Source organism: Oncorhynchus kisutch, linkage group LG7 (genome assembly GCF_002021735.2).
Source record: "Oncorhynchus kisutch isolate 150728-3 linkage group LG7, Okis_V2, whole genome shotgun sequence".
NCBI lineage: Eukaryota > Metazoa > Chordata > Actinopteri > Salmoniformes > Salmonidae > Oncorhynchus > Oncorhynchus kisutch.
Genome location: NC_034180.2, coordinates 18,042,337 through 18,055,579, shown reverse-complemented (window position 1 = coordinate 18,055,579; position 13,243 = coordinate 18,042,337). Strand labels below are relative to the sequence as shown.

At 44.1% G+C, this 13,243-nt stretch overlaps 1 protein-coding gene across 9 annotated transcripts in view; it reads left to right on the top strand.

The window, feature by feature from the left end:
• syne1b (spectrin repeat containing, nuclear envelope 1b) overlaps positions 1–13,243 on the top strand; it is a 150,420-nt gene that overhangs the window by 45,388 nt on the left and 91,789 nt on the right. For all 9 annotated transcript variants that reach the window (XM_031828581.1, XM_031828591.1, XM_031828582.1 and 6 more), the window contains 21 exons: positions 725–865; positions 1,089–1,249; positions 2,566–2,716; positions 2,983–3,113; positions 4,207–4,303; positions 4,716–4,814; positions 5,164–5,351; positions 7,490–7,613; positions 7,830–7,996; positions 8,256–8,409; positions 8,544–8,747; positions 9,078–9,249; positions 9,392–9,650; positions 10,255–10,434; positions 10,614–10,764; positions 10,954–11,112; positions 11,555–11,737; positions 11,987–12,088; positions 12,360–12,563; positions 12,778–12,985; positions 13,124–13,236. In XM_031828581.1, the coding sequence (XP_031684441.1) occupies positions 725–865; positions 1,089–1,249; positions 2,566–2,716; positions 2,983–3,113; positions 4,207–4,303; positions 4,716–4,814; positions 5,164–5,351; positions 7,490–7,613; positions 7,830–7,996; positions 8,256–8,409; positions 8,544–8,747; positions 9,078–9,249; positions 9,392–9,650; positions 10,255–10,434; positions 10,614–10,764; positions 10,954–11,112; positions 11,555–11,737; positions 11,987–12,088; positions 12,360–12,563; positions 12,778–12,985; positions 13,124–13,236 (3,348 nt within the window). The remainder of the gene's footprint in view (positions 1–724; positions 866–1,088; positions 1,250–2,565; positions 2,717–2,982; positions 3,114–4,206; positions 4,304–4,715; positions 4,815–5,163; positions 5,352–7,489; positions 7,614–7,829; positions 7,997–8,255; positions 8,410–8,543; positions 8,748–9,077; positions 9,250–9,391; positions 9,651–10,254; positions 10,435–10,613; positions 10,765–10,953; positions 11,113–11,554; positions 11,738–11,986; positions 12,089–12,359; positions 12,564–12,777; positions 12,986–13,123; positions 13,237–13,243) is intronic.

Here is a 13,243-nt window from a genome sequence, read left to right as displayed (position 1 = left end):
CTTAGGGTCAGTTTCCTAGACACAGATTAATCTTAGTTCTGGACTAAAAAGCATATTTAATTGAGATTATCCATTAAAAGTGCTTCTTAGTCCAGGACTTTTTTTACCTGTGGTATTTTTTGTTGTGGATTAGAAACGACCTGTCTGCTCAAGATGTAACAATGCAGACCATATCAGGGTGTTAATAAGTGTGCTGAACGTCCCCATTTGTTCATCTGTGTATTACCTGTATGTCCCTGTTTGTCCCCAGGTGTCAGGGTGTCTGTGTATTGAATGTCTCTGTTTGTCCCCAGGTGTCAGGGTGTCTGTGTATTGAATGTCTCTGTTTGTCCCCAGGTGTCAGGGTGTCTGTGTATTGAATGTCTCTGTTTGTCCCCAGGTGTCAGGGTGTCTGTGTATTGAATGTCTCTGTTTGTCCCCAGGTGTCAGGGTGTCTGTGTATTGAATGTCTCTGTTTGTCCCCAGGTGTCAGGGTGTCTGTGTATTGAATGTCTCTGTTTGTCCCCAGGTGTCAGGGTGTCTGTGTATTGAATGTCTCTGTTTGTCCCTAGGTGTCAGGGTGTCTGTGTATTGAATGTCTCTGTTTGTCCCCAGGTGTCAGGGTGTCTGTGTATTGAATGTCTCTGTTTGTCCCCAGGTGTCAGGGTGTCTGTGTATTGAATGTCTCTGTTTGTCCCCAGGTGTCAGGGTGTCTGTGTATTGAATGTCTCTGTTTGTCCCCCAGGTGACCCTGACTTCATGGCAGGAGTTTGACGGTCAGCAGAGGGCAGTGCAGGAGTTTGTAACAAGGGCCCGCTCTGTCATGGACAGAGACCTCAACTTCAGCAGCCCAGAGAGCCTGGCTACTGATCTGGACCAGTCCAGGGTGAGGGAGAAGTACATTTTGTGAACATTTTGGTGTGGGATTTGATACTTTTGAAGGACGGTTGGCAGGGCTGTATCATGTCTTTACATTAAAGGTTTGCTATTCAGGCTAGATGTTGCGATGTGAAATTAAGATTTTAAAACCTTTCAAGACTAATTAAACTTAGTCATATCCCAACGTGTCAATCACATTCTGACTCTCACATTCTCCATTGTCATAACAGGTCCTTTTAAAGCAGAGTGACGCAGAAGCCTCCATGGTGAACACCTTGTTAAGGAAAGCAGCAGAGATCCAGCTCGGCCCAAAGAACAGCACCCTGCTACAGAAGCAAGCCCGCTCCCTTAGTGAACAACTGGACAAAGTGGAGGCTGGCCTCAAGAAAGAGTAATACAACACCTCCTCGAGCTTCTGATCTGGGCCTGTATTCATAAACACTCTCATAGTAGGAGTGCTAATCTAGAATCAGTTTTGTCTTTTAGATAATAAGGATTAACATTACATGGACAAGGAGAACATGACCCTAGATAAGCACTTCTACTCTGAGAGACTTTATGATTTTTTAAATTTGACCTTTATTTAACTAGGCAAGTCAGTTAAGAACAAATTCTTATTTTCAATGATGGCCTAGGAACAGTGGGTTAACTGCCTGTTCAGGGGCAGAACGACAGATTTATACCTTGTCAGCTCGGGGATATGAACTTGAAACCTTTCGGTTACTAGTCCAACGCTATAACCACTAGGCTACCCTGCATATGGGCCCTGAATTCTCTTTGTTGTGTTGCCTACCAACACAGTTTTAATTGATTAGTGGTTTTCCCTCAAGACCCAAATTGAACCAGGTTGTCTTAGTCGCGACCCAATATTCGCATAATATTTTTATTCAATAGGAAAGAAAAGTATGCTATATTGACAGTAAATGTCAATAATTCCATATTTATTTTACCAGGTAAGTTGACTGAGAACACATTCTCATTTACAGCAACAACCTGGGGAATAGTTACAGGGGAGAGGAGGGGGATGAATGAGCCAATTGTAAACTGGGGATTATTAGGTGACCATGAAGGTTTTAGGGCCAGATTGGGAATTTAGCCAGGACACCGGGGTTAACACCCCTATGATAAGTGCCATGGGATCTTTAATGACCTCAGAGAGTCAGGAGACCCGTTTAACATCCCATCTGAAAGACGGCACCCTACACAGGGTAGTGTCCCCAATCACAGCCCTGGGGCATTGGGATATTTTTTAGACCAGAGGAAAGAGTGCCTCCTACTGGCCCTCGAACACCATCTGGTCTCCCATCCAGGGACTGACCAGGACAGACCAGGACCAACCCTGCTTTTAGCTTCAGAAGCAAGCCAGCAGTGTTATGCAGGGTGGTATGCTGCTGGTTAGTAATCATATTCTTAATGAAGAACATTGGTAAACTCACTGGTTTGAGACCACAAATTCAACAAAATATGCTTATAATATGGTGATTGAAGAAAAATCGTTTTCAGAGATTAAATGATTGTAAAATGTAGTTTCATTAACATTTCTACACACATTATACGTGTTCTTAGTCATTAAAGTTCAGACTGAGTGTTTTTTCATCCCAGCAAAAGAAAACATAAATGAAAAGTCTGACACCTGCGACCCATTCAAAACCTCCCAAATTACCAGCTGATAATCACTGAGCTAAATGAATTGTTCTCCTTTTCAAGTGTCAAGGCTCTTGATGGGATGAAGACTCAGTGGGACCGGTTCGGGACAGAGTTTGAGGCCTTCTCCTCGTGGATCTCTGAGAAAGAGAAAGAGCTGGATGTTTTAAAGAGTTCCACTGCTCCACTTGGACAACAGATCAACACAGTAAAGGTACTGTCAGCAACCTCTGCATTTCATGTATGTTTCAGCACATTTTCCCTAGACGGTATGCACAACATGTTAATTGTTTCGAAGATTTTCCATATTTGATCCAAATCAGGGACAGATCATTTCAACAGAGCACTCATAACTTAACTTGAATGACCCCATTCCAACAGTAAAACCTTTGTTGTTGGTCTGACATTTGAGAAAAGTGCTAATTAATCAACGTTAGCATTTAGTCCCCTAACAATCTTTATCCTCCCCTCTCCTCCCAGGCGGTGGGTATGGAGCTGGGGGACAGGGTGGAGGTGTTCTCCCAGCTAGAGGCAGACTCCCAGGCTCTGGCCCAGTTTATCTCCTCAGGGGAGGCAGCCCGCGTCAAGGCCCGGCTCACCCAGATTGGCAGGTACTGATTTGTGGATTTTTTTTACCTACCTTGGTTGAATGCACTGACTGTAAACATCTAAATGCGATGTAAATGGGCATTTATCTGGATAAGAGCATCTGCTAAATTACAGAAATGTTAATGTAATTTTTTTAAACAGAAATATTTGTTTCGTAAGCAGCAGCAGCAGTCCATGGCGGTACAGACTGGTGGCTTAGGTGTAATGGTGCGGGGAATGTTTTCCTGGAACATGTTAGGTCCCTTGATACCAATTGAGCAACATTCGAACGCCACACCTTGTACAATCCATTCCCCAAAGAATATAGGGCGGTTCTGAAGGCAAAGGGTGGTCCGACCTGGTACTGCACTGAGTGTACAAAACATTTGTACATTCATAAAATTGAGTTGCACCCCTTTTGCTCAGAACATCGTCAATTCGTCGGGGCGGTGACTCTACAAGGTGTCGAAAGCGTTCCACAGGGATGCTGGCCCATGTTGACTCCAATGCTTCCCACAGTTGTGTCAAGTTGGCTGGATACCCTTTGGGTGGTGGACTATTCTTGATACACACTGGAAACTGTGAGCATGAAGAAACCCAGCAGCGTTGCAGTTCTTGTCACACTCATACCAGTGCGCCTGACACCTACTACCATACCCCATTCAAAGGCACTTACATCTTTTGTCTTGCCCATTCACCCTCTGAATGGCACACATACACAATCCATGTCTCAATTGTCTCAAGGCTTCAAAATCCTTCTTTAACCTGTCTCCTCCCCTTCATCTACACTGATTGAAGTGGATTTAACAAGTGACATCAATAAGGGATCGTAGCTTTCACCTGGATTCAGCTGGTCAGTCTACATCATGGAAAGAGCAGATGTTGCTAATGTTTTATACACTCAGTGTAGATGGGTATACCTAATATACTGGCCACTGAGTATATTTTGACATCTTGTTCTGGAATCTTTTACAAGCATTTCTCTACACACGCGATAACATCTGCTAAACACGTGTATGTGACCAATAAAATGTAATTTGATTTGATTTGAACCTGCGTGTTTATCTTCTACATTGTGCTACAAAAAGTTGCTGAGTATTATCTTTTCATCTTCAGGTACTGGGAGGAGCTGAGAGAGAGTGTAGACCAGTTAAATGGACAGCTACAGGAGAGCTCCTCCACACAGCACCGCTTCCACACCAGCCTTAAAGAGGTACGACTGACAGAAAGAGTCTTGGTTACTCGAGTAACCTCGGGAGAACGAGACATCACTGCTAGAATTACCACTAGCTACCTATATGTCACCTCTAGAATCAATTAAAATATCCCTTAAAAGGATACTTCGGGATTTTGGCATGGAGGCCTTTAATCTACCTCTACAGAGTCAGATGAACTTGTGGATACCATTTTTATGTCTCTGTGTCCAGTATGAAAGAAGTTAGAGCTAGTTTTGTGAGCCAATGCTAACTAGTGTTAGCGCAATGACTAGTAGTTTATGGGTATCTGCTGACTCTGGGGAAGTAGATAAAGGGCCTCATTGCCAAAGTCCTGAAGTATCCCTTTAAAGGTGTTGGAGCAGATGATGAATGTCAAAGTCAATGATTGTCTGAATTATTTTAATAAAGGCCCAAACAACTCTTGGTGATCTCCATGAGAAACTGGACCATCCTGTCACCTCCTGTACCTCCTCGTCAGAGACCTACAAAGGACTCCAGAACCACATGGTATGTTTTTCATTCACTCTAGTTTCATCATTACGATATACTGACTGTATCTTACTAGCTACTTATTTAATTACTTACTTCATTATCCTAATTTCATGTCAGACATAAGACCACAATTGGCTCCCTCTGCTGTTTCTTCTCCCTGGAGATAGACATTTTTAGCTTTAAGGTTGTACATTCAGATCATCTCCCTGGCACACTGCCACCTATGAGGTTCTGCCATTTGACTGACAATATTGTCTCGCTGTCTTTTCCCTAGTGTTGTCTTTGTAGCGCTATATATAATATATGGTGTTGTTTTAGTAAAATGTTCTATTTCATTATGTGGTTTTTGCTTTGTATCCCCCAGGATGTGTGCCAGAGCTTGGAGAGGCTGAAGTCAGCCTTCTTGTCCCTGTCTGCTGGGGCACGTAGACTCAGTGACAGGGAGCAGGCTGAGAGGGCCGTGGCAGCTCTACAGACCAGCTATGACCAGAGTCTACGGCAGGCCAAGGACAAACAGAACACACTGGAGAAACTGCTGTCTCTATGGCAAAAGTAGGAAGGCTGGGCTGGTGGGAGACATTTTGGGCAGGTTTTCCAGACACAGATTATGCATAGTCCTCAATTAAATCATCTAAAGAACCTCCATTGAAAGTGCTTTTTAGTCCAAAACTAGGCTTAGTATGAATCTGGGAAACTGGGCTTTTAGCTATGAAACGCTAGTTTTTGTACATTTATTAATTAACTTCTTATGGCTCCGTTAACGGAGACCATATGACAACAGCCAATGAAAGTGTAGGGCGCCAAATTCAAACAACAGAAATCTCAAAATTAAAATTCCTCAAACATACAAGTATTTTACACCATTTTAAAGATAAACTTGTTAACCTCTAGCGACGAGCAATCCCGTATCCGGGAGCGTAATCATAGCCTCAAAAGCACATTACCATAACGCAACGTTTCCTATTCATGAAAATCGCAAATGAAATTAAATAAATATATTCAAACAGAAGCTTAGCCTTTTGTTAACAACACTGTCATCTCAGATTTTCAAAATATGCTTTTCAACCAAAGCTACATAAGCATTTGTGTAAGAGTATTGATAGCCTAGCATAGCATTAAGCCTAGCATTCAGCAGGCAACATTTTCACAAAAACAAGAAAAGTATTCAAATAAAATCATTTACCTTTGAAGAACTTCGGATGTTTTCAATGAGGAGACTCTCAGTTAGATAGCAAATGTTCATTTTTTCCAAAATATTATTTGTGTAGGAGAAATTGGTCCGTTTTGTTCATCACTTTTTGCTAAGAAAAGAAAACGAAAATTCATTCACTACAACGCCAAACTTTTTTCCAAATTAACTCCATAATATCGACAGAAACATGGCAAACGTTGTTTAGAATCATCCTCAAGGTGTTTTTCACATATCTATTCGATGATAAATCCTTCGTGGCAGTTGGGTTTCTCCTCAGTAGCAAACGGAAAAGTACTTGCAGCTGGAGATTGCGCAATAATTGCAACGGAGGACACCAAGTGACCACCTGGTAAATGTAGTCTCTTCGGGTCAATCTTCCAATGATATGCCTACAAATACGTCACAATGCTGCAGACACCAGATTGGGTCTGGTTCACTCCTCGGCTCCGCCGACCACCCCGTGTGCCACCCCCCAAAAACTTATTAGGGCTGTTCTTTGGGCTTTCGTTGTGGCCGCGAACCCCGGCGTCGTCGCTGTCTTCCCTTCTCTCCTTGCCTTCTGCTTCCAAGGAAGGATTTCGTGTCCTCCCATTATTTCCTCTCAAGTCCAGGATATCTCCTTCTCCTTGATCTCCTCCCAAGATACCCAGGATACCGTCTCCTCCTGGCACGCTGCTTGGTCCTGATGTGGTGGGATCTTCTGTCACGATCGTCTAAATAACATTCGGACCAAGGCGCAGTGTGATATGGGTTCCACATCTTTTTATTAGTGAAACTCAAAAAACAATAAAGCGCAAACCACACGTGAAGCTATGGAGTGCTCACAGGCAACTACACATACACAAGATCCCACAAAAAAACAGTGGGGAAATGGCTGCCTAAATATGATCCCCAATCAGAGACAATGCTAAACAGCTGTCTCTGATTGGGAACCATACCAGGCCAACATAGAAATAAAACAACCTAGATTACCCATCCTAGTCACACCCCGACCTAACCAAAATAGAGAATAAAAAGGCTCTCTATCGTCAGGGCGTGACAATGAGTGGCTTGTGGAAGCCAGGAGATGCTCAATGTGTTAATTAATGGTCCATTACCGTGAGACCGACAGTTATTTGTTTGACAATCACCGGCTGACAAAACGTAATGACCGCCATAGCCCTAGGTTGGAATAATACTAGGAAATTGTGAAAATTATGATAATGCACTTTTAGTGTAAGCGCTGTTTGAAGAGACTGCCTGAAATGTCATCCTGTTTTGGTGGGATTGAATTTTGGTACATTTGTTAGACCAATAAGAAAGAGTTCCAAACCTCTCTGCCAATAACAGCTAGTTTTCAGTTTTCCCCTCCCACCTCAGACCAATCCCAGACAGCCCTAGCAAAATCTTGCTTGAGAAATTGATCTTTGCTAAGAAGCTATTTTTGTTTCTTTTTGAACATTTTAATTGAGATAGAAATGTCTGCATTGGATCTTTAAACTTGGATACTTTGTTTCAGGTATGAGAAGGATCGTTCTAGCTTTGTATCCTGCTTGGAGAGATGTGAGTCTACATCCAAACCTGAGAGCCATTGCCTGCCTGCAGATAAAACAAAGCTACAGAGTGAGCTGCAAGACTTGCAGGTACTGTAAATTCATCCATTTTGAATTTTTGTTCCTGGACTGATCCTGCACACGGTTCCATATGTAATTAGGGCCAGTTTCCGAGACAGATTAAGCCTGAAGATTCTCCATTAAAGGTGTTTATTGGTCCAGAACTAGATGTAATCTCTGTATGGGAAATCATTTTGTTGAAAAGCTTGCTGGAGTCGATGCTCAACAAAAGCTTGTCTTCTGTAGGATTTGCAGTATGAGGTGGTGTCGCTGGAGCCCCTCCATACTGGCCTGGTGACCTTGGGAACATCTCTGTACCCCACTGCTCCAGTGGAGCGGGCAAGGGAGCTTAGAGAGGACTTGGAGCAGCTGAAGAAGAGATTGAGCACCCAGAATGAACTCATCCCTCACAGGTCAGTCAGAAGATGGTGTGTTTGTCGCTCGGTTCAGCAGTAACACATTGATTCAATCAGGCTGCCTCCAAAATGGCACCCTATTCACTATACTATGTAGTGCACTACTGACTACAGACTGTCATTGTTGGCAGATGGATCCTGTACATCTTCCAAATCAAGTCTGTTTTGTCACATCACATTTCCAACATAATTAGGTCTTACTACTACTGCACAGCACACAGTTGATAGATTTGTCTGTTATTTGCATACTGTACAGAATCCAGGAGCTCCAGAGCCACCTGTCCCAGGTGGAGCAGTTTGACCAGGCCCTGCATACGTTTTCTCAGTGGAGTGAGACGCTCCTTTCCAACCTACACTCAGCTTCCCAGGTCAACATCACTGGCCTGCAGCCTGCCGTGGCCCAAGTCAAGGTACGAACTACGGTCAACTGGTCAATAATGTCTTTTGTTTGTTTGTCTGTTCTACTGTAAGATATCTGTAATAACAGTGTTATATATGACATCTCCTCTTCCTACTCCTCTGCATCCTATATGGTCTTCTGTAGGAGACTCTGGCTGCACTTCAGAAGCAGAGCGGTGTGAGGGAGAGCCTGGAGCTTCAGACAGAGGGTCTGTGTGCCTCGTGTGATCCCCAAGATGCTCAGCTCCTCCAGGGGAGACAGGGGAGCTGCCTACAGCCCTACCTGGAGGCCCAGCAGCTGGCTGAAGTCCGTCTGGACTGCTTGGAGAAGCTAGAGGCCTTGCTGGAGGTAAGATATAGGCTGAATAGGGGGGGCATAGGTCCTACAACATGACCAGACAACATGTTAAGGTAAGCTTTGGCTGGCTAGCTTGCCTTAGTCCTGTGTCCTTTCTTGGTCATCATTTCCGAGTACCCAGATGTTGCTGAAACCTGTTTAAGTAAATATTCAATAAGTAGGAATATGGTTAGGTTTAGGGGTAAGGTTAGGGTCAGGGTTAAGGTAAGAGGTAAGGTTTGGGGGTAGGTTGTTGGCATTCAAAAGTTGTTAAATAGAGTGTAAGGGGTTAACATGTTTGAGTTAAAAAACACAGCCTGTCTTATGCCTCCCTTCCTACAGACCCACGGTGAGGCTGCAGGGGTACTACGAGGCCTGAGGCAAACGGTGGAGAGCGCAGGGAGTTGGGACCGGGGTCGGGTGGAAGAGCTGCAGCGAGAACTGGAGGCCATCGTCCCAGACATCAGCAGACTGGAGAACCTGGCAGCCAGCTTGGACAGCAGCCTCTGTAAAGGTATTTTTATGATTGATTTAATTTCCTATAATTTCCTATTTTTTTAATGTATTTGTTCCTCTGAATTGTATTGCTACCCTGCACTTTGTATTTCTACATTGTACGGCGTGTTATACAAATAAAGTTTTGATTTGATTTGAAGGCCACCTACATGTGGTGAGCAGCACTGCAGAGGGAGGCACCCGGACGTCGTGCCGGGTGCTGGCTGATGGTCTCAGCGGAGAGCTAGACATGGTGAGGAACCTGGTGGGGACCAAGCAAAGCGAGGCAGAGGCTTTGGGAGCGCTGTGGAGCTCCTTCAGGCAGAGGAAGGAGCAGCTGCTGAAGAGTGTGGAGGACATCGAGGAGAAGGCGGACCACCAGAGCCTCAGAGAACCCAGCCCACTTGCCCTGCAGCAGAGGTAGCTACAGTTTAATGCTAGTGTCACAAAGAGCAGAATTCAAACATGAAATTGAACACGTTTAACTTGGAAGACGGTGTACATCATGCATTGATGTCAATGGTTATGCAACTGGATCTCAAGTTAGGTTTTGGGCCATACCCTGCTACTCTCTCTCTCTTCAATACTCTCTAATGCAGGGATCATCAACTAGATTTAGCCGCGGGTCGTTTCTTTTCTTGAGCGGATCGTCAGGGGGCCGGAACATAATTAGGAACATAATTCCTAATTCCTAATAAATTTAGCAAATTGACAAGAATCCCAAACAGACATATTAGTTGACTAAACCATAATATTTTCAAACCTTGCTTACATTGTATAAGATCACATACACTAGTATATCCCCTCTATTATGAGTGGGAATAGTTTGGAACAGATTCCCAAAATTAAAATCACTTGGAGCTGATTTGATTATTTTTTCATTGGAAATTTGGGGGGGCCAAATCAAATCACCCACGGGCCAAATTAAGGAACCCAGTTGGGGAACCCTGCTCTAATGTGTGAGTTGTGAATAGCTGACTGTAAATGAGTCCCTCCTTCTTCTCTCGTTCTCTGTGGTATCCAGGCTGCGGTTCTTCAACCAGCTGGAGGATGAGCTCCAGTCTCACCAACACGAGGAGCAGTGGCTTAGGGACAAGGGCCAGCAGCTAGCCCAGAGAGATGCAGAGCTGGCTGGGGAGGTTCTCCGAGAAATCAGCCTCCTGGAAACCACCTGGGAGGACACCAAGAGACTCATCACTGACAGGTGCGTAGGTCTCTGTCATCTGCATAACATAACATAACATAGAAACTAATCAGGGACATGTAATTATCAGACTCTTTAAGAATGGCAAAACTTAGCAAAACTGTAGCTCATCTAAGAAACCCACACACACACACACACACAAATGAATCCTATAGTAAGAGTTGTACGGTTGTTGGCAGACAGGAGCAGTGCAGTGTTCTGGTGGAGTTGATGAGAGAGTACCAGAGCTTGAAGACATCCATAACAACCATCACAGAGAACACCGAGGCTGTGGCTGACATTGGTTCTGCTCTGAAGGACCATGAGGAGACCAAGAGAGCGCTGTCTAAGGTTAGGATAATGACATTCATCTCAGTTCTCATATAAACTTGTGTTAAACATTAGTACACTGTTACCAGCTAGTATCTTGTTATTGCTACTATATTGCTACAGTGAACTTCAAAATAAAAGTAATCACTTCAAAATAAAAGTCTTTGTTGCTCTTCGTTCTCACTGTTTTCCCATTCTTCATCTGTGCAGCATGAAGCAGCGAAGGCGGAGACGTCAGCCAGGCAGAGTGAGCTCGACCAATTTTCCAGTAAAGGGAAGCAGCTGTTGAGTGAGCTGAAGAAGATCTCAGACTGTGAGACCCAGCTAATGAGGAAGGACATGGAGACACTGGTGGACCAGTGGCTCGATGTAAGTCTACATTTCCAGCCTTGCCATGAGGAGTTTAGGTCATCCACTATTGGTGTGTTGTTGCTGTGCTGTATGTTGATTGTTAAATGTTGTTTTTATGCACCTGCATGCCAGCCTACATCATTGCCCCTTGTGGGATATTCAGTATTTTGAATTTAATAAAAAACAAGAGGTACAATAGTGATACAGTCCGTTGGAGTCTTGATTTGACCTTTTTAATCTGACCGTGAGGAGCATAGATGATCCCCAAATGTTCTCCACAGCACTCTGTTTTGGGACAGTTTCTCAAGTTCCCTCAAGTTCCTTCCATGAATGAGTATTTCAGTTTGTCCATCTCTGTTTGTGCAGGTCCTTTTCAGGTGTTCCTTGGTCTTCCGTGATTTATTTTGCCTCCACAATTTTGGGAATTTACAGAGGTTGATTTTGTCCCTTTACATTACAGGTGTCGGAGAGGGTTGAAGACAACATTGAACATCTGATCCAGAGCTTGGCGTTATGGGACGATGTATGCCAAATCAGCGAGGAGATCGAGGGATGGACAACCAACTCTGTAATGGAACTCGGTGAGAGCCTGAACAACCTCAACGACAGCCAGCGGATGGAGACCAAACTCTCTGCATTACAGGTATGATGCATTGAGACACACCAGACACAGATATACAGTAAGATGTTCCTTCTACTGCCCTTTAAAAGGGGAGAATGGTGGAGCTAAAGTTGTCTGCTAAATGATTCTGTCCAATCAGTTTGACTCAATTCATTTTTCAGATACTGCATCCCAAATCCACTAATCATCCAATCCTTTAATTTCTGCAAATCCCAAATGCTCAAACATATAGATGAAATAAAAATTTCATTTTTTTCCCCTTATGTATAGGTGGAGATGGGAAAAAACGAGCACAAGCTTGTAAACCTGCAAGGGAAAGTGTCAGAACTGAAGCATCTCAGCCGTAGCCAGGAAACTCCATCCAAACTACAGGTGTTGCTCATTATTATTTTGAAGCCCAGACTTCAGACATCTATAGCTTTTGAAAATCTTGTTTGAAGTTATGTATGTTGAAGCAAACTTTTGAACTAACTGACACATTGTGAGTTTCCTGAAACCTTTGAAGAACTGAGATTATTTGTAGTCCATTGGTAGGCAATGAATGAACAATAGTGCTACGAACATTTTGGGAAACTCGTGCTCAGTCGGTTTTCCCCATACAACTTCAGAAGGGAGCTAAATATCTTCTGTATGTTTCTATCAGGTGCTGGAAGCAGACTTGAGGAAGAAGATGAGCCAGGTGCAGAAGCTGTGTGAGCAGGCCAGTGGAAACCTCCGGGACTTCAGCTCCCAGAGGAAGCAGCTAGAGGACTACATTACTCAGATGTCTGATTGGCTTAAGAGCATGGAGCGATCCCTGACGAGCTCACCGATTGGCTCTGACCCAGAGGACATCTGCAGAGTCAAGGTGGGTAGATGTTGAATTGAAACAGCTTTTACTTGAGAACTTACTTGACTCTTGTGAACATAGGGAATCACCATGGCCATATTTTCTGTGCAAGGCCTTTACCTCTTTCCAGGAGTTCCTGACTAAGTTATTTTTCTGAGCGCTCACACGTGTTATTCTGTATATTATTATTGCTGTAGGTGTGGAACTCATATGTGTGTGAATTGCATGACAGGACCTCCAGAAGGACCTTCAGAACCAGCAAGGCAGCATAGATTCTACCAGGGAGAGCCTGAACACTCTGTGTCGGAAGTACCCTTCTGAGGAGCTGGCTGGGCTGGGCAGTGCCCTCACTGACCTCATCAAGAGCTACGAGTTTGTCAACCAGCTCTCCTCCAGGACCCTGGCCTCCCTGCAGCACGGCCTGCAAAAACACTTCAATGGTGAGAAGGACTGAATTAATGGATGGATTGATTGATCTATCGATATATCTATTCTGCACTACACTACTGTATTCTATTCTGCAATATTCTACAACCATGACGAGGATGATGATAATCACTGTCTCTCTTGTTCTGTAGAACTGGTTCGGGAGTTCCACAGCTGGCTGTCTGGGCAGAGGGAGGTAGTGAAGGAGTGCTCTGACCGATCAGGAGACACAAGCATCGTGGAGCGCAAACTCCAGAAGCTAAAGGTACAGT